Raw genomic sequence first — 18,057 nt, forward strand, 5'->3', positions numbered from 1 at the left:
GATCCGGTTTGCTCGCCCGATGTTCTTCCACTCTTGCTCACCCCGGAGCCCTGCTGCTCCTGCTGCTCCTGCTGCTCTTGCCGACCGAGACCGAACGATTCTCCCGTCCTGTTGGCAGGACCACGGTCGTTTTCCTTCTGGTCGATGGGTCGTATCGTCCGCTGGCCGACATGATTGTCCGCAAGAGATTCGCCGCCACCGCCACCGCCACCGCCACAACGGAGCGAGACCAGCCCGCCAGGTATACGGGGAGACACAAAAAGGAAAAAAGGGACGCATTCCAACGACTATGGTCGGTCCATAACGATTCCCATACGTTGAGTGCGCAACGAACAACCAATGACCCCTCTACCGATCTCTCGCGCCTTCTCCTTCTCCATCTCCCCTTCTCGTATCCAATCTCTCTCTCTCTCTCTCTCTCTCTCTCTCTTCCTCTTTCTCCTTCTTCGTTGCTCATCTTCCTCCTCTTTTCTCTCCTGCATTTTGCACGATTCTCCACGTGTCTTGTTCCTCCTCTCTCTCGCTCTCCCCCTCCTCCTTCCGTCCCTCTCCCTCTTGTTCCCACCGCTCTTACGAGTCGTTTCGCTCGTCTACCTGTACCTGTGAGCGTACACGCGCGTGTAACTCGCGATCGAGGTGAAGGCTCGGCCTCGTACGTACCCACGTAGTCGTTCTGTCCTCTCGTTTTTCGAAGAAAATCGACGTCACGACGACGATCGCTGGCCGCGCCGACGAGTCCGGAGGTTTCTCGAATGGTCCGCCATGGCGAACCATGGCGAACTGTCCGGCGGACCCCGGCTTCTCGAACGTACCTGCCGGCTGCTTTTTCGTTTAAACGGTCCTCGGAACAGAACGAATTCCGCGAGCGATCGTCTTGACACCGGCACGATCGTATCGGCAATTTTTCCACGGGGAAACGGCGCGAGGCCGGATTGCTTCCAAACCGTTCGCCGATCTTCCCCGAATCTGTTCAGCGAATACCGGATTTCACGAGGCGACGGTGCCACGAACGACTAAGGGACTCGTCATGTTCCCGAAGTTCGTCGAAACCGCTTGCCGTTGTCCCGCTTGTTCTTTGAGACGAATAAGGAGAAAGAAGCGCTCCGTTCCCTCGCAGTCCGTTAAACTACGCAATCTCGCGATTCGCGAGTCGTGGCTCGTCGGCTGATACTTTGACCCGGATGCGCCATTCTCTCCGCAGAAAAAAATGATTAAGATCTGAATGAACGCCGAGATTGTCAATTGAAATAGACTGCAGCTCTCGCGCGGAACGCGGAGCAATTCGTTTTCACGGAGCCGTTTAAAAAAGAATGTTTGGAGCAAGAGACACGACCAAAAATAATTTAACCGGCTCCGCAGGAGAAAACGTTTGGTTTTTTTCGGTGCGCGAAAAACGCGACGCTCTTTGTGCTCGCTAACATTTATGCACCCCAAAAGATACGCCTCCTTGAACGACGAAGAGTCGGTTCCGCTGCTTGAAAGCGAGCCCTGGGAAGCTCCGCGGCTAGACGTGTCATCTGTTTTCAGTTTGCGGGAAAAGCAGCGCCGTGACGATAGTTATGCGCACGGTTGGTTATCGTAGACACGATACGGATCGTTTTGCCTTCGTAACGAAGGCCGTACGCGATCGTTCTACCGCGATCGCTGAAATTTCGGTGGCACGCCGACTCTGCTCGTGGAATGTTATTGCAACGCCGAGTCGTACGTGACGCTCACGTGAATGAAATTTCGCATGCGTATCGGCTTGCCCTGAGCACCGGGTCCCCGAAGGTCGATTCCGTCGCAGTCTTCGTCGTCGACAGAAGTTTTGTGACTCACATGAAAAACTTGTTCGTGAGAATAAGCAGATATGTGCCGGCTCGTTCCTCTCGGCAAAGCAGCGGCTGACCAGCGCCGAACAGAACGCGTTCCCCGCTAAAATGATCAATGGAACACCGCGGCCCAAGGATCTTCCAAAGAGGATTTCTAGAAAGGATTTGCCTCTCTTTCCTGCATACGGTAAACCGTTGGGGGCGATCGGTCAAGGATGATTTTATTGTTCGTTCTTTAGAAGAATCGTTACACAGAATCGGTACAGTTATATTCCGGTCCTTGCGACTCACCTGGCCCATCTGTTCAGGTACAAAGCTAACTCAACCCTAGGCCGTAGCGTCGGCGTTACGAGCCGACGCCCTTCGACTTCCGGCGGATGCTCGTCGTCCTTGCTTTCGCGATTCTCCCGTTTTCATCGCGCACACCTGACTTTTTCTCGAGTGTTTCGATACAGCCCGGTCTCCCGTCGTCGTCGTCGTCGTCGTCGTCGTCGTCGTCACCTGAAACGCGATCGGAACGAATCGCACGAACCGCGTGCCTGCTTTGCATTTAAACATCGGGCACAATCAACAAAGTGGTTGTCCCACGTTGGAAAGAGAGAAACAGAAAATCTACAAGTTCATTAGAATACAGGACGGCGGTAGAAACGAAAATAAGAGTACGCTCCCCTCCGATGCGGATTCGTTTGGTTCGGTTTCGAGCAGAGGATTCGTTACTCGTTCGGCAGAAGCCGCTTCGGCGTGGACGGTTGCCACGAAGGACGGCCGTTACTGAGCGAAGACTATAGAAATCGGTTCGCACCTGCCCGGCCCGGTAAAAAGAAAAACCTACCCAGAACCCCCGTGAGCCCCGAGGTCCACCATAAGTTTATGGATGTCTCGCCCCTTATTCGTGACAGCCCTGGCGCAGGTTTCAAGCGTTAGAGAGGTTCCCGGACGATCCTGACATTTTCTTGTAGAGCCGCTTCTCGAACACATTCCTCTCATAAACGCGCACGTCATCTAGCGTCGGCTCGTTATCCACGACTGTCTTCATACCGAATAAAAAACATGCACGAATTTTCGTATTTGCGTTCGCATTCAATTGTTGTAACTCCGTCACCAACATTTTCTTCATCGTTTACCGTATTCACACCGACAATTATGGGAGTTACAGTGGATTTAGCCTGCCACACTTGATAGAAACACGAGAGATGCTCGGCACAAAGAACATTTCCGTATCAGAATTTATTCAATCCAAAAGGTTTTAATCGTTTTCTTTTTATACTGTTTGTTCATTCTACCGGAAATAGTCGAGAAGAAAACTCGAAAGAAACTCCGACGGACCCGAGGAACACAGATTTCGAACGAATACAAACGTCATTGTGGCATACGAAAGAGATTCCGGTCCCATCGCAGAAAGATACAATGGCTGATATTTTCCTTAACGGCTGCATCATTAGGCCAGACGGACCCCCGTCCTCTTCTATTTTTCCAGGCCCGTTCGGTCGATTATATGTTCCAGGTAAAATTTCTAGGGACCCTTCGATTCTCCCAACCTTTCCACTTGTACGGTTTTCACAGTCAACGTTCCCTACGGCATACCAAGCCACCGAGGCTTTTACCGGCGTGGAAACGAAATTCCTTTCGAGATGGATAGGCGGCATCAACGCGTAACAACGCGGGAAAAACAATTCCAAGAAAATCTGTCGATACCCGCCGGTTATCTAATCGTCGACGGTACAGAATTTAGCAAGCGGGATCGTGTCGGGAGAAATTCGCCGTATCCGAGACACCGTTGACGCGATGCGACGTCAACGAGGCCGAGGCACGAGATCGATGCGTCGCGTCGCCGATAAACCGACATTGCGGTTGCAGCTGTCGAGGTATTGAAGTCTCCGAACCAACTAGATAAATGACCGATGTGTCGCTGCGTATCACGGCCGACCGCTATCGATTCCGCTTCTTTGAACATCCGAAAGCCTCGAGAAGTGAAGAGAGAGAGAGAGAGAGAGAGAGACTCGATCAATAGACGCCATACTTTCATCGGTTTACGAGACATTGGAAGCACGGTCGAAGACGAAAGTAGGCTCCGAAGCTGTGGTAGCTCGAACAGAAGCCGACGCGGATTCAAAGAAAAATCACGAACGTTTGAGTAAAAGCGTTCTCCAAAGAGTTTCGAGGGCAAACGGAGACTTCTGCCGAGAGAATGACTCGAGGCAGACCACCGATGATGTCATCGGTCGGCGGGTACTCGCGCCTACGCTTTTCTCTCTACCAGTTTTGCTAGCAGGAAAGGTAGGCAAGCAGGCAGACAAGCAGCCAGGGATACCGCGTGTGCTTCTTCTCGAAACAACTCTGCACGAGGGCCCAACCTCCTCAACCTATTCCCCCCTTTCACTTCTCTTCTTCTCGTATTCTTCCCTCTTCCCTCCTCTCTGTTCTCTTCTGGTTCTCTTCTGGTTCTTTCCGTTCCACCGGTTCGCTTCTCTTCCCCATACTTTTAGTTTCTCGGGGTCTCTCTATACTTTGGTCCGCTTGAGGACGGGTCGAGCGATATAACGTGCCGAGAACATGCTCGACTCTACCTTCGTGCCAGTCTACATTGCCGGTATATACCGGTTATGCAGATGGAGCCTGGTCTGGACCTCCTCGGCAAACCCTCCAACAGAGCGTCTCGTCCTTTTCTTCAGTTCTTTCTTCTTCATCTTCTTCGTTGTCGGAAAGCCTTCTCTCGTTCTCTCTCTCACTCTCTCTCTGCCTTTTCTCTCTTTCTTGCCCATGGTCCGTTGTTTTTCGTCTCGATCTTCCTTCTCGTTCTCTTTGGTCTATGGTAACCGGTGTTGCTTTACTTTTACGCACGCTCACGCGTATGTACATTGTACACATAGGTACCCATAGGTTCGTCCGGCTCTCTTTCTTGATTTTTCCCTGCTTGTTCCCTCGTGTTTCGTTCTCGCGCACGTAAACTTCAACGTTGCCGTTAGAACGGTTAGCTATCGGTGCCGATCGCAATTTTTCGGACGCTTTTTTCCTCATCTTTCTTGAAATCGGTATTTGGTATATATACAATTTGTTTGGTTTGAAACGATATCAGATGAAAATACGCGTTTAAGCTGGCGCTATCTTCGACCGCGACGAATCCTTTTCTGGGGGAACACAATACGCGGCTCTTGGCTCTTGGTTCTCTTGGCTCGCGGTCGACAGCGATTAAATCGCCGCCATCTACCGTCACCCGAGACCGTTCGCGATGCCTCGTTAAATCGGCACGACTGTCCCATTCTTCTTGCGGAGCCCGGTAGTCTTCAGTATTCACCGAAGTCATCGTAATTGGATGGAACAATTAGAAAAATGGTGGTCCGCTGCTCCACAAAATCTATGCGCCGCCGCGATATGAAGATCTAGGAGCGTGGCCTCGAAACGCGGACCTGGGGACCCCACCTACAGCGAAATCTTATTCCGTGTCTGTGTCTCGAGAGGAACGCGATCGGATCGATTGTCCCGTAACTCGCTTGGCCCACGATGGTCCCGACGATTCGAAAGCGAGTGATTTTCCACTGCGTGTCACGGTACCAGATTAACCGGTATGCGTTGCGTTAGAAGGTCACCGACCTTTCGAAATTCACGGACAAAAGTGTCGTCTCGCCGTGAATGCTCGGCGAACGCGTCAAGACCAAAATGTCGAGCCGGTTCCCAACGTTTCCCGATCGAACGCGCCGAGTCTTCGTTTGCCCGGGACGACCTTTCCACGGCGGATGGAGCATCGATCGTTGTCTCTCCGTGGCTCGAAGGACGCGACGTCTCGTTGCGTTCGGCAAGTGGTATCATGATGCAATAATTTCACGACAGTCGCAATTATTCGGCGCAACAGGTCTCCCCGTCTTCCAAGCAACAACGGGATAAGTGCATCGCTTTCGGCTTCGCCTAGCCGATGTAAAAGCTGTCTATTATCGCGACAACGAACGGCACTTCCGATGGCAAATTTCCGGCGGAACGCAACATGGCGTGCAAGAAATTATCACGGTCGTGGTAAGTTCGATGATGACGGCTGTCGCGAGAAGCTGAATGTATCGGGGTAGGAGGACGCTCGGCGAAGAAGCTAAACGATAAAACCGACGACGCCTGGCGTGTTTGCAGTTTGTTTGTTGATACCGGGAACGTGAGTTATTGTGCAAACAATTGACGCGGGCTGTCTACGCTCGACACGCTTCGTCACGAGGTAAAACGCGCGCACGCGTTCCATGCTAGGCAGTAGCCGCGCATTACCAAGCGATTGCAAAAGCTTGCAGGAACGGGTCGCGGTGTTGCGTTTTGCCCGAAATTCAGCGGGAACGAAACTACGTTCGCACACGGTGTGCACCCTTTATTTGCATTCCAAGATTACGCAGGATTCGGGGCAATTAGCGAGCTAGTTTTCTCAGAATAGGGTCGGTTCCCAAGTCACGGAACTTGTACAGTACACGTTCGGTATCGGATACACACCCGTGTTTCGCTGGTTGTTCCACTTTTCCGTCGTTTCTCATTCTCAACCGCTTCGAGCCGATAGAAACCAGATTTATAGTGCCCCGCCGAAAACGTGGAAATCGCATGATATTCCGCGAACGATACGGGGAACGTTTGAATGCACGGAACGTTCGTGGAATAAATTTAGGTGGTACTCGAGCGGAAAGCTGATCTACCGGTCGCTTTGCGAAACTTTCAAGTGGCATCCCGAAGTTTCATTCGGACCGGTTCACTGGTTCCGAGCTGTTGGAACAACTATAAAATGCAACATTGACTCTGGTCGACGAGTCGGCGATTACAATCTGACGTAATTTCGGGAATATCATCGCGATGGTGGGGGTCGCCGATTCTAGGAGAAAACGGGCACATTATGCGAGTTACGAAAGCGTCTTGAACCAGTCTCACGTACGATTGTTCGCGCGGAATTATCCGCAAAGAACGACGATCACGCAAATTACTCCAACGAATCTTTATTCGATGGAAGAATACCGTCAACTCGGCGTACTCGATAGATAGCCGCCTAGTTCTCGGCGATTTTTGTATCGCCTTCTTGCCCATACTCGAAGAGATAATCGTGGCGGGCAAGCCGCAATTATCTTCGACGGTTGCTACAGATCAAGGTAGGCTTGGAATATAATATAGACTCGGTGCTCCTATCTACCTACCTAATCGCACACTGGAACGCGCCCGTTTATAAATCGCGTTCGTTTTTACCAGCGATAGATCAGGCTTCGTCTAGCTAATAAAACTATATTGAGTGGATCGACTCGGTTCTGCCCTGACTGGGCTTGACTCGGACTTGACTCGTCCACAAAGTATACAACTTGAAAATCAGGGAACGGCAGGTACTTTTGAAGGGGGATGTCAAAAAAACGGCGTTCTCCCGGATTACAAATCTCACGGCGAAGATGCTCGGAGATAGCGAAAGAATATTCGAGCACCCCAATGGGGCCCATTAGGATCCAGAGGTAGTTGGGCCAGTCCTCTATCTGGCTCCCCTTCTCTCTCCCTCTTTCTCTCTCTCTCTCTCTTCCTCTTTCTCCTTCTCGTTCTCGATGGATTCAAGGTAGAGGAGGCGGGGGATGGTTGGCCGGTCAAGCCACATTCCGTTGGCCAACCGGCTCCTTGGGACCCTTCCTCCCCCTCTTTGGTAGACGGTTCTCTCTATATACGAGAGTCTCTCTCGCCTCCTTATGAACCACTACGTGATATGTGCCCACAAGACCGCCAATATTATTTCGACTAGACAGTGGTCGACGCAACCTTGTCAGAGAGCAACGCGCTGATATATACATATACATATATAGTTACACGGACGTGTATAATATCTCTGCTTTTCACGATGAACCTTCACTCCCAGGCGTCTCGATGTTAAATCTACGCTTAACGTCTAATACACGCGTACTAGTTTTACATCGGCACAGATCTTGTCGTCTTCTTTCTCCCGCGTTCTCGTCGCGACAACCAGCTAAACACCCTTTCAAGCACAGCACCGTCTTCCAATGCGGTTTTTGCTGGTAATCGGTAGACCCGAAAGTGTCGAGTCCAGCAATATTTTCAATCAACGAGCACGGCCAATTTACGGTTACGAGATCCAGACGATTCTAATAAACTCGACTCGCTTTGCCGTTACGTTACATTTTGCATCTTAGTTGCGGCCAAAGGATTTTTTCAACGACTCTCGTCGATCGAACGGCAACTTGATTCCATCGACGTTTTCTCTGAGTATACCGACAGGTCTACAAGTATTGAGTCGGTAGAAAAAAGAAGATGAAAGACTTGCGTCCGGTTTCGATCGATTTAAGATCCTATCGCCTGTCGCTTGTTACCAGCGCGATCATCGTCCCATTTTCCGAATATTCCGATCGGCTGTGCATCGAGATGCTCGGGGAGTCAACGATGTCGCTGCGTGATCATGGGGTCGAGGCCCCGAAGAACGTTCTAGAGTTCCCCGTGCACGGCGAGAGAACTCGCCCACGTAGGGTGCCGTAAAAGTTCGGTTCAAATCTGCCCTCGGCCAACCGCCAACCGCCAACCGCCAACCGCCGCCTCCGCTATCGTCCTCCCCTCTTTCGTGACTCCTTGACTTCTCCTTCGTCTTCTTCATCTCGTTTTCCTTCTCTCGGTTCCATCGTCGAGTCGACGCCGCCACCCGCGATCTCTCCAGCTTCTCATTCCTCTTCTCCCCGACTTTTCGTCTCACTTGCAACGAGATATCCCTTCTTCCTCCCCCTGGATCAAACCGTGGTCCCGATCCCCGGTCCCCGTCGTGCGCTGTACACGTTGGGACGGGGTCCGATTCACGACGCATCGCGTCTCTTCTCGTCGCGACGCGTTGGGTCGGGTCGACGGGCCTCAAGAATGTACGAATACCTCGAAATGGAAGGTGGTTGGTTGGTTAGTCAAGATCGCCAAGGGGGAGAAACTCTCCGGAGCGGTACGGCGGTGCCGACCATCCTCTCTGCCTCGAACGAAGCATAGGGGCGGTGGGAGCGGTGGAAGCGGCGGCCGGTGGGGCGCAGAGGGTGTTCACGGCGGACCTAGGAGGCAAGGGGGCTTCCTTGGACCCGGAGGATCTCTGGACGGTAGGGATGCAAGCGGGGAAGAGAGAGAGGGATGAGAAGTGACCGGATGGCCTTGGTCCCAAGACTCGGTTAGTTACCGCGCGGCCGACTATAACTGGTCGAGGCTCCGTAACACAGGGCGGTATCTCCGATTTCGTCTGCTTTTTAAGATGACCGGACCACGACACCATGTTACCATCGCGGCACCGAATCGTCACCGAGTAGCCGGGCCATGCAGGGCCACGAAAACGCCCGTCTTGCTCGCAGCCCGGCGAGATCAACATGCATTGACCAGCATTCCTCCACCTACCGTTTCATCTACAACTTCCGCGATAACGAATACACATTCAGAAACCGCGGAACCATTTCGAATGCACATAGTATCCATGTACTAAGTAACCAATGGCACTTCCTCCCCTCGAATCCTCTCATTCCCCTAACCGATTGATATCTAGATCGCTGGTGGAAGTCCTAATTTTCACACTGTATGATTATCGATAGCACTATTTGTTGGAATGCGATGACCAACTCCGTCTTGGCATCGCTTGGAAAATTCGTTGACATAGCTTTGTAAAAACAAGGGAGCTCCGTCAGATCATTTGCCCAGGCGGCCAAGCCACCGGAGGTTCCTCCTGTCTGGAGCGAAAACGAATGGCCTGGTTATTTAGCCGGCATTGCTCGTTATTGCTCAACAGGGGCAACTTACGAGGCCGCGCAAGAAAGTATACGACTATACGCGTCTCGCAAGAAGCTACACGATAGCGCTTCACTAAGCCCGCACGGATTCGCAGAGCCAATAATTATCCTTCGTGAGTTTGCGAAACTCCTTATCCGCAACACTTGTACCACAGTCGCTGTACGATGCACGAATCGTTTAATTCTTTGCGATCGACCCGATTCGGCTTTCGGATCTGTGCAGACACCTTTCAACGGATCGATTAAATATTACCTGTAACTGTAAAATATCGAAAATTAAAGTCAACTGAGCTAAACATATGCATTGGGAATTAATAGACTTTTACATTGGTCACAAATAATTTTATTAATTCCCATGGACGATCAGAGTTAAATTCTTATGTGAAATGTCGCCATGAAGTCTGAAGCTCTTGTAACAACATGCTCGAATTCTAGATAGGACAGAACACCGTCACCATCGATGTCGCTTTCCTCGAGAACTTTCCGGCATATGGTGGCTACCTCGTCAGCGTTCAAACCATTTTGGACCAACTGTCGACAGGAATGTTCCAAGTCACTTAGACCCAACACCCCGTCTTCGTCGAAATCTGTTTCGTAACAAATTCAATAATGACAGTCTAAGATCCATTATCTAAATCTAAGGTAGAAGAAAAATCTTTTTATTAGCAAAATATTAAAATTTAAGTGTGATTATCGACTAGAAGCAAGTCAGTATCGTCTGGTTGATCAAACAACTTAAAGAATTGTAACAAGTATTTCTGTTGCAAAACAGAAATACTTCTGTTAATACTTCTGTTACAGTCGGTTCTCATTCCGTAGGAGGAACAACTATAGACACAACGAAGTCAATTCCGAAGCTTGCTCACGAATCGTTCGACTGGTTGATGCGGTTCACGCGATGGTCCCTACCGTAAATCTTAAAGGCGTAAAAGACCTTCAAGTCCCGCGGAGCCTGCTCCGAAAAAACCGACATCATCTCGAGAAACTCCTCGAAACAGATCCCTTCAGTGTCGACATTTGAGGACTGACCTGTATTCTGACGTTTCGTAAATACCTCCGATATACGTTGTCTGAACGGATTTTCCTGTAACACCGCGATCTTCGTTACGGAAATACAGTTATTAAACGATACCAATAATTGCTACAATGTTAACGTAATGCTAGAGCTACCAGACTAATCGAAACGACCACTTTTGTTCGACTAATTTTTTAATTACAAGTAGCACAGTGCCCGAAACCAGTCGCCTCGGCCACTCTATCATAGATCTAGCTTTGATGGTGAGTTGACAGTACTTTTAGCTCCGGTATACGCGTCAAACATGAAAGTGGTATGCGAAGACCCGATGCTTGTTGAGGAGTCATGGTACGTGGTATCGTTCCTGAGTCTCCCATTTCTCGAAATCGTTTGAATATTCTAAAAAAAGTAACGATCCAAAAAAAAAGCAGATCACGACAAATTCGCATCGAATTACCTTAAAATTTCTTTACGCGTGAAAAAGGTGCAATCCTGATAATCCTCCAGTTGTTCCTCCGTAAACGTTGCTACTTTGTTTCCCATGTTCGCGCTTTAAGACGTACTTGCAAACAATTTTCAAAGAATCCAAAAGTACAGATCACATAGGGCAAAACGATACGCGTTTCGGTCTCGTATCTGAACTTTCAACTGAGCTTCTGCACCCCCGTCGACAGCTCTAATTACTAGGTGTGTCATGCCACACCTACTTTCGTCAATGTTTTCGTTAGGGGTTCGCTAAGAAGTTCGATATTATTTGCTAGGAAGTATTAAAGCGCGAGGAAAAATTTGAATTATGCATCTGTTCATAGAAAGAAATGTATTTTACGAATTTGTGCAATTTCTAGCGATTAACTTAATCATAATGGTCTTCATAATTTTCTTTGCAGTCAAGTAGATGGTTGAGGCACTCTCGAAATTCATCTTCTTCTAAACCAGAATCTGTGAACGCGTGAAACTGTCTTATATTTCTTATCCTGCTCACTTGACTGTGCAAGGATTCGTACATTGTCCGAATACTACTTCCACTGTGTAAGCCGGCCATAGCGGAAACAGACTTAACATCTGCAAATAAAACAATGAATTTCTATGAATAAAGAACTTAAGCAGTAATTATAGATATTATATATAGCGATATTAATGTACCGTTCCCCAATGGCCATCCCATAATATCGCCTGTCTCAGTAATATTATTATTAAAGAATCTTGGATACGGATCTTTAATAATCACTGGCGAAGAAATGGTGGAAAGATAAGTGGCTGATGCGTACGAAACAGAAGCTAAATACAGCGTCATCATTTCGTGTACGGAGGAACATCTATAGGCTGCTTTCGACGTTTGTTTCATTGCCTTCGCCAAGGGTCGTTTCAGCCTTTCTTCTGGAATACCTCGCAACACAATACTTCGCATAGTTCTATCCATTTCTATTTCACAATTCGGTGTCAGGCTTGTCCACAATGGTCCCGTTAAGTCATCCAATACATCGATCAAATCCATTTTTGCACCCATTGGAAATGGCAAAGTCAGACTTGTCGCTGCTGCTTTACGACCCATCTTATTTAGATCTGCACATAAATCTGCCAATACAACGTTTGGATACTCTTTGTGTCTGTATCTCATAGTCATTACATCCAATGCTGTTGCTAGTAGTGCACTGCTGTGAGTATTCAGCTCTGAATTATATGATAAATGATTGAACACTCGCGGTTCCCCTACGGTAGGCCAAACAGTTTGACTGCAACAAAGTGGACTGTATAATGAAGAAAATTCTCCAATATGTTGCCAGCATAGCGCAGTGTTTAGAGCCTTGATTAAATCAGACTTTGAAGGTTCGGATTTCTTACTATCCATACATGGAAACGATAGTATACTCTTTCCGTATTCGTCTCGTAAATGTTCTATACATGATGCTCCGAGTCCACCAAAACTGTTCACAGAATCTAGAATAACCTGTATTTAAAAATACAATAAATATTAATAAGTAATATAGCGCTACGTTCTTGACTGATTCGCAAAACAAATACATGCCTGAAAACCTTGCATATGGTCACACTCCTCTGTGTATGCTCTTATTCTTTCAGTGAAATCTTCCGAAAATTGTTCAGTATGCCATAAATTTTTTCCATACATATAAATATCGAATGGCTGCTCTGCACAATTATGTTTATACTGTTTAATTGTGTTCACAGATCTAGGATGGAATCTTGGCAATAAATAATCTACCCATGTATTAACATTTTTGTCTACAGTAACAGGTGTTGCTTCTGAAGAACTTGCAGGTTCATCTAGGCTTTTCACAAATGAACTTTTAATGGCAGCCTCTTCTTTTGTGACTTCTACCTTATCATCATCCCACAATAATTTTGTTTCTTCATCTTGTTCAGCATGATACAGAGTACCTTCCTCTTTTAAATATCCCAATGTTCCTTTTAGGTCTACGAGTAACAGTCTGGGAGTATAAGTAACTTGTTTCTACAAAATATAAGATTACATTATCATATTATTGATTCAATATTGCCTTTTAAACTATCAAATATTACCAATATATCCTTACTTGTAAATTCTCCCCCTCTCTATATAATACATCATTATTTATTTCAGATGGATGGTCAGCATCATATGAAAAATTAGTTTCCTGAAAAAATATATAAATTGTATAATTTAATATATATAATTTACTCAACGTTATTTATTAAATACCTGCAAATTCCAAAAATGAGTTCCAACAAAGTTGGAATAATGACCAATTTGAATAGTTAATATCTCTTTTGCCATTGTGTTGTATCGTTTGTAACTGTTATTAAGCACTATATAATAAACAACGACAATTAAAGGTTATGTTATAATTTTCTCTTTATTTTTCACAATGTATACCGTTTAATATAAGAGTTGTCACTTTTTCATAAGAAAAATTTTCGAGAGATTAACTGTTTATAACCTATTTACGTACATAACAATTCTCATTGACATGACATGCGGCACGATATAGCACAACCCACCACATATATGCATGTGTTGCAATCAGCCGTATATGGACATTCGAACTATCACCACATAATGGTAAATGCCTAAACTATCTACCATATGCATAATGCAGAATCGCCAAAAACATTAATTATGGATAAATTAGAGCATACTGTACCCTTGGTTTATTTTCACTTGCCCTGCTTATATCATAATTAATATTTTTCGACTACCCTACATTATATACAGAAAAGTTTACAGGAAAGTTTCAAAATAGCGCCATTTTATGTAATGATAAAACGGCAGGCGAATACCGACCGAACCAGAACACAGATACCATCACCACTTATCGGAAACATTCGAGAACTAATTGACTACAAGCTTGGCTCTATTGCCACTACGTGGAATGGCGTTAATTTCAGATTTTAAACAGAAGTGTTTGGTGATACCATCGAACGGACAAACTTGAAAGTTTAGCTTATAGCGAATTCAGAAAAGAGTAAAGAAAAATAAATAAATAACAGTTTCTTGCAATTATTTGATTTAGCAATGACATTAAATATTTGACATTCGAAATGAATGAAACCATCCGATTTTCACAATTCAAATCAATCGTCACAATCTCTCTGTAAGGTGGCGTAACATACACCGCGTGAGATGACATAGTTGATTTCTAAGTCAAGGACTTTCATCTCTACATATGAGAATATTCTGTGTCCATTGTAAGAGAAAAAAATCCTGTTGTCTTTTCCGTTATTAACTGGAAATGACGCACAATTCATTGTGTAGAAAAGTGTCGTACAGTTAAAATTATTGCTGAAGTATTCATGGAAAGTGTAAACAATTCTATTGATAAACAATATGACCAATCAACAAAGATTATGTGCAGTGCATGAATCACTCATGAAAATACTGCTTGAGTGAAACTGTTGATTTTCTGCCACTTAATTCTTCTTATTATTTGCCAAAAAAACACAAGCTGTTGATGTTTCATTCCTTGGATAAGGATTTTTACATAAGGTTATGTGTACGATAATCGATGATTAACATGTTCTGAGACGTTATTCGTGTCCCGTCAGTGGTTGATTACATACTTCGCAGATTTTAAACTGATTAATTAAGTAACCATTTATCGATAGACTTGCCCGCATCTGTAACGTTAAAATACATTTCCCCGGGTATGTTGAAATTATCTTAAACCTAAACAACGATCAACGTTGATACCGTAAGATCTACTTGTGAGAATGGCCGATGAAACAGAAATCGTTCGTCTTGCCAACGAGGATACCGAGTGCGTGGAAGCTGAGGTAGACGGTGATGATGTAGATGAAGAAGGTTCCGACGGGGTTGTCGTTCCAGAGCTTCAGGGTACATTATCCAAATGGACAAATTATATACATGGCTGGCAAACTAGATTTATTGTTCTCAAAGATGGTACTTTATCTTATTACAAATCTGAGCAGGACAGTGGATTTGGATGTCGTGGTTCCATAAGTTTGTATAAAGCTAACATTAAGGTATGCACTGACACAATGTGTTTTGTGATATATGTTTTTCAGTAATTTCATGGAAAATGTTATGATATTGCTTTTCACTATCTGTTTTGTTAGGCGCATGAATTCGATGAGTGTAGATTCGATGTGTCTGTGAACGATTGCCTGGTATGGTATTTAAGAGCAAACTGTCCAGAAGAAAAACAACGTTGGGTAGATATTCTGAAGTCATATAAGGTATTTAAATTTTATTGTCTTTTTTTATATTAACAATTTATCTACCAGTAATATTTTAAAATTCTTATAAATCAAAGATAAACAATTGGATTTCATTTAGAAAAACATTATTAATCTTCTTTTTAGTCATTAAACGAGTTATTAATAGATTTCTGGTTATTATACTTTATTAAGATTGTGTTTATTTATTCTAAACAGTCAGAATCTGGTTATGGAAGCGAAAATAGTCTGAAACGTCATGGTAGCGCCATTTCGCTTGTGTCAAATACACAGTCTATTACAAGCGCAGGTAGCTTTACTAAACGTGGTGTTAGAGGATTAAAAGAGAAATTAGCAGAGCTTGAGACCTTTAGGGATATCTTGATTAAGCAAATTGATACTCTGCAAAAATATTTTGATAATTGTGCAGAGAATGCTAAGAATATTTCCACGAAAGGTACGTAGTTGATCATTTTTGTTTGTATGCATTCAGCTGTTTCATAATATTTTGTTTCTGTAATTTAATTGGTATTTTGACAGGCAGAATCTTTGTTATAACAAAAAGGCTATATGTTTCAGAAAATAAAGTTGAGACAATGTTTGATCCAGCTGAACAAGCAGTAGATTTTAAGGGGGAAGCAATAACATTTAAAGCAACTAGCGAGGGCGTGTTAGCAACGTTGCAGCATTGCGTTGAGTTAATGGTACAACGAGAAGATGCATGGCGTCGTCGATGGGAAAAAGAAGTTGAGAAAAAGCGAAAAGTGCAAGAACTTTACAAAGTGTTGAAAGATCAAGTTGGAACACAACAAACTGATTCACCAAGACCTAGAGTTCTTATCCATGGAGGTCCTGATTACGAGGTCCGATTATGAAATCTAAAAATATTTGTGTAAACGTTGAAGAAACAGAAAACATGTTTTATCTTTAATTTAACAGGAAGGTCCGCACAGTGCTCTCTGCGATGAAGAATTTTATGATGCAGTAGAGACTGGATTGGATAAAATTGACGAGGAGAATCAACTAAGAGATCGTTTGAAACAAAAGTCAGTTTCAATTTTAACTACTCCCACCATGTCAGCAGCCAAACACAGGCTTTGGCCAGAGGTATAGTTTTATTCTTTTAATCAATGTTTCATTAAAATGATACTATATCTTGAGTTTGTGCTACGTCTACATTTAGATAGAGAAAAAAACAATGCAACAGCTGCATTATGCACGACTTGGTGTTGGAGCTGGTGGATGGCAATTATTCGCCGAAGATGGTGACATGAGAATGTATAGACGCGAAGAAGAGGCTGATGGTTTAGTAGTAGATCCCTTGAAAGCATGTCATGTTGTAAAAGGAGTTACTGGTCACGAGGTTTGCCAGATATTCTTCAGCCCCGAGTATAGAACCGGTTGGGAAGCAACTCTGGAAGATATGACTGTGGTCGAAAACATTTCCAAAGATACTTTAGTATTTCTTCAAACTCATAAACGAATTTGGCCGGCGAGTCAGAGAGACGCTCTATTCTGGTCACACATGCGTCGTGTATCCGATGATCAAGATCCGGATGCACATGATTTATGGATAGTTTGTAATCATAGTACAGAACATCCTGACCATCCTGTAAGTTTTGGAAATGTTCATTTTCAAAATTCATTAAGTAGACTACTCCATAACGAATATGTTGCGTTATAGCCGAACACGGGAAAATGTGTACGAGTTTATCTGACTGTGTGTCTCGTGTGTCAAACATTTATCGATCCACCAAAAGATGAAGAAGAAATAAAGAGAGATAACATTACATGCAAAATAACATACTGTTCCGTTGGTTAGTATTCGATGTTATTTTCTACCTTCTTAATTTAGTTTGCCATACACTCATTCATTATGCATATAATACTCTTATTCGTTGATTGCAGTTAATCCTGGTGGATGGGCTCCAGCATCTGTCTTACGTGCTGTTTATAAAAGGGAGTATCCAAAGTTCCTTAAACGTTTTACTAGTTTTTGTATTGATCAGTGTAAAGACAAACCGATTATATTTTAAGAGTAATTCGATAGATATTCCATATTTTCCATCCAATTCTTTATTTATAACATCGGGACGTTCTTACGCTCTCGATACATTAATATATCAAAGATAACAAATCAGAAGTTACATAATACAAAAAACTCGAAATGAAAAACTCTCCCAGTATAAATTGAAAGTGTTTTGTATACTATTTTTTTTTATTTGCTTAGTATGATAGCTTAATGGAACAGAATATAAGCTGTTCCATCGAAAGTGATTTAATAAAGTGTAAAAAAACATTATATACACTTCCGAGGTAAACTTTGGAACACACGCGCTGAAGCACTGTTTATAAATTATATTTACTTCTTTAAATAATAGCCTGTTATTTTATTGTTATACACAATGATGTCGCAAGCCATTTGTAAAAATCTTAACGAAAGGATTACATATACATTTATCTATTGTTATATTAAATATTCAATTAAATACGAAACTGTATAATACAAATTATATTGTTATTTTTATTTATACATAAAATGTGTACAAACATACACTATATAATGGTCGAATGAAGAAACATAATAAAGACTGTTGTAGATTTGTCTTAAATCGTATTTTATACGTTGCTTTAATCCGTTTTTTAATATAATATTAACACATCCTTAGTAATTAAATATGTACAGGTTATTAGATTAAATTAAAAAAGGTTTTTTTAAGAAATAAATTTATTTCTATAAATTACTTAACTAAAATTATAAAACTTCTATATCATGTATGTACATCGTACAAAATAGTTTTACCTTGTACCCTCCATT

General features: G+C 44.2%; 3 protein-coding genes across 4 annotated transcripts; 1 reads left to right on the top strand and 2 right to left on the bottom strand.

The window, feature by feature from the left end:
• Positions 1-9,880: 9,880 nt before the first annotated feature.
• On the bottom strand, positions 9,881-11,163 carry LOC144476212 (calcium and integrin-binding family member 2). Its single transcript, XM_078192886.1, has 4 exons — positions 11,026-11,163; positions 10,847-10,967; positions 10,463-10,637; positions 9,881-10,140 (listed from the first exon to the last, which is right to left on the bottom strand). Exons 1-4 carry the CDS (start codon positions 11,109-11,111, stop codon positions 9,923-9,925), a joined length of 600 nt encoding a protein of 199 aa, XP_078049012.1. The 5' UTR covers positions 11,112-11,163; the 3' UTR covers positions 9,881-9,922.
• A 251-nt stretch (positions 11,164-11,414) lies between these two features.
• On the bottom strand, positions 11,415-13,623 carry Mst (misato mitochondrial distribution and morphology regulator). Its single transcript, XM_078192885.1, has 6 exons — positions 13,441-13,623; positions 13,267-13,373; positions 13,121-13,201; positions 12,595-13,038; positions 11,712-12,516; positions 11,415-11,630 (listed from the first exon to the last, which is right to left on the bottom strand). Exons 2-6 carry the CDS (start codon positions 13,339-13,341, stop codon positions 11,422-11,424), a joined length of 1,614 nt encoding a protein of 537 aa, XP_078049011.1. The 5' UTR covers positions 13,342-13,373; positions 13,441-13,623; the 3' UTR covers positions 11,415-11,421.
• Positions 13,624-14,225: 602 nt separating this feature from the next.
• On the top strand, positions 14,226-17,851 carry Cert (ceramide transfer protein). 2 transcript variants are annotated; one of them, XM_078191606.1, is made up of 9 exons: positions 14,226-14,898; positions 14,994-15,047; positions 15,141-15,260; positions 15,459-15,696; positions 15,819-16,102; positions 16,179-16,346; positions 16,423-16,851; positions 16,924-17,056; positions 17,148-17,851. In XM_078191606.1, exons 1-9 carry the CDS (start codon positions 14,857-14,859, stop codon positions 17,273-17,275), a joined length of 1,596 nt encoding a protein of 531 aa, XP_078047732.1. In that variant the 5' UTR covers positions 14,226-14,856; the 3' UTR covers positions 17,276-17,851. The 2 variants fall into 2 exon arrangements, with proteins under 2 accessions (XP_078047732.1, XP_078047731.1); XM_078191605.1 differs by having other exon boundaries at positions 14,226-15,047.
• Positions 17,852-18,057: the final 206 nt, after the last annotated feature.

Source organism: Augochlora pura, chromosome 10, assembly GCF_028453695.1.
Source record: "Augochlora pura isolate Apur16 chromosome 10, APUR_v2.2.1, whole genome shotgun sequence".
Lineage (NCBI taxonomy): Eukaryota > Metazoa > Arthropoda > Insecta > Hymenoptera > Halictidae > Augochlora > Augochlora pura.

What these genes read in the sequence shown, in the direction of transcription:
- Mst (XM_078192885.1), bottom strand. Translation starts at nt 13,341, where the DNA reads ATGGCAAAAGAGATATTAACTATTCAAATTGGTCATTATTCCAACTTT. An exon ending in GAGAGGGGGAGAATTTACAA is followed by an intron (nt 13,039 to 13,120) that starts GTAAGGATATAT and finishes TATATTTTGTAG; the next exon opens with AAACAAGTTACTTATACTCC. An exon ending in ACCATATGCAAGGTTTTCAG is followed by an intron (nt 12,517 to 12,594) that starts GCATGTATTTGT and finishes TTTTAAATACAG; the next exon opens with GTTATTCTAGATTCTGTGAA.
- LOC144476212 (XM_078192886.1), bottom strand. Translation starts at nt 11,111, where the DNA reads ATGGGAAACAAAGTAGCAACGTTTACGGAGGAACAACTGGAGGATTAT. An exon ending in ACGCGTAAAGAAATTTTAAG is followed by an intron (nt 10,968 to 11,025) that starts GTAATTCGATGC and finishes TACTTTTTTTAG; the next exon opens with AATATTCAAACGATTTCGAG. An exon ending in TTACGCCTTTAAGATTTACG is followed by an intron (nt 10,141 to 10,462) that starts GTAGGGACCATC and finishes GTTACGAAACAG; the next exon opens with ATTTCGACGAAGACGGGGTG.
- Cert (XM_078191605.1), top strand. Translation starts at nt 14,775, where the DNA reads ATGGCCGATGAAACAGAAATCGTTCGTCTTGCCAACGAGGATACCGAG. An exon ending in ATATTCTGAAGTCATATAAG is followed by an intron (nt 15,261 to 15,458) that starts GTATTTAAATTT and finishes TATTCTAAACAG; the next exon opens with TCAGAATCTGGTTATGGAAG. An exon ending in TAAGAATATTTCCACGAAAG is followed by an intron (nt 15,697 to 15,818) that starts GTACGTAGTTGA and finishes TATATGTTTCAG; the next exon opens with AAAATAAAGTTGAGACAATG.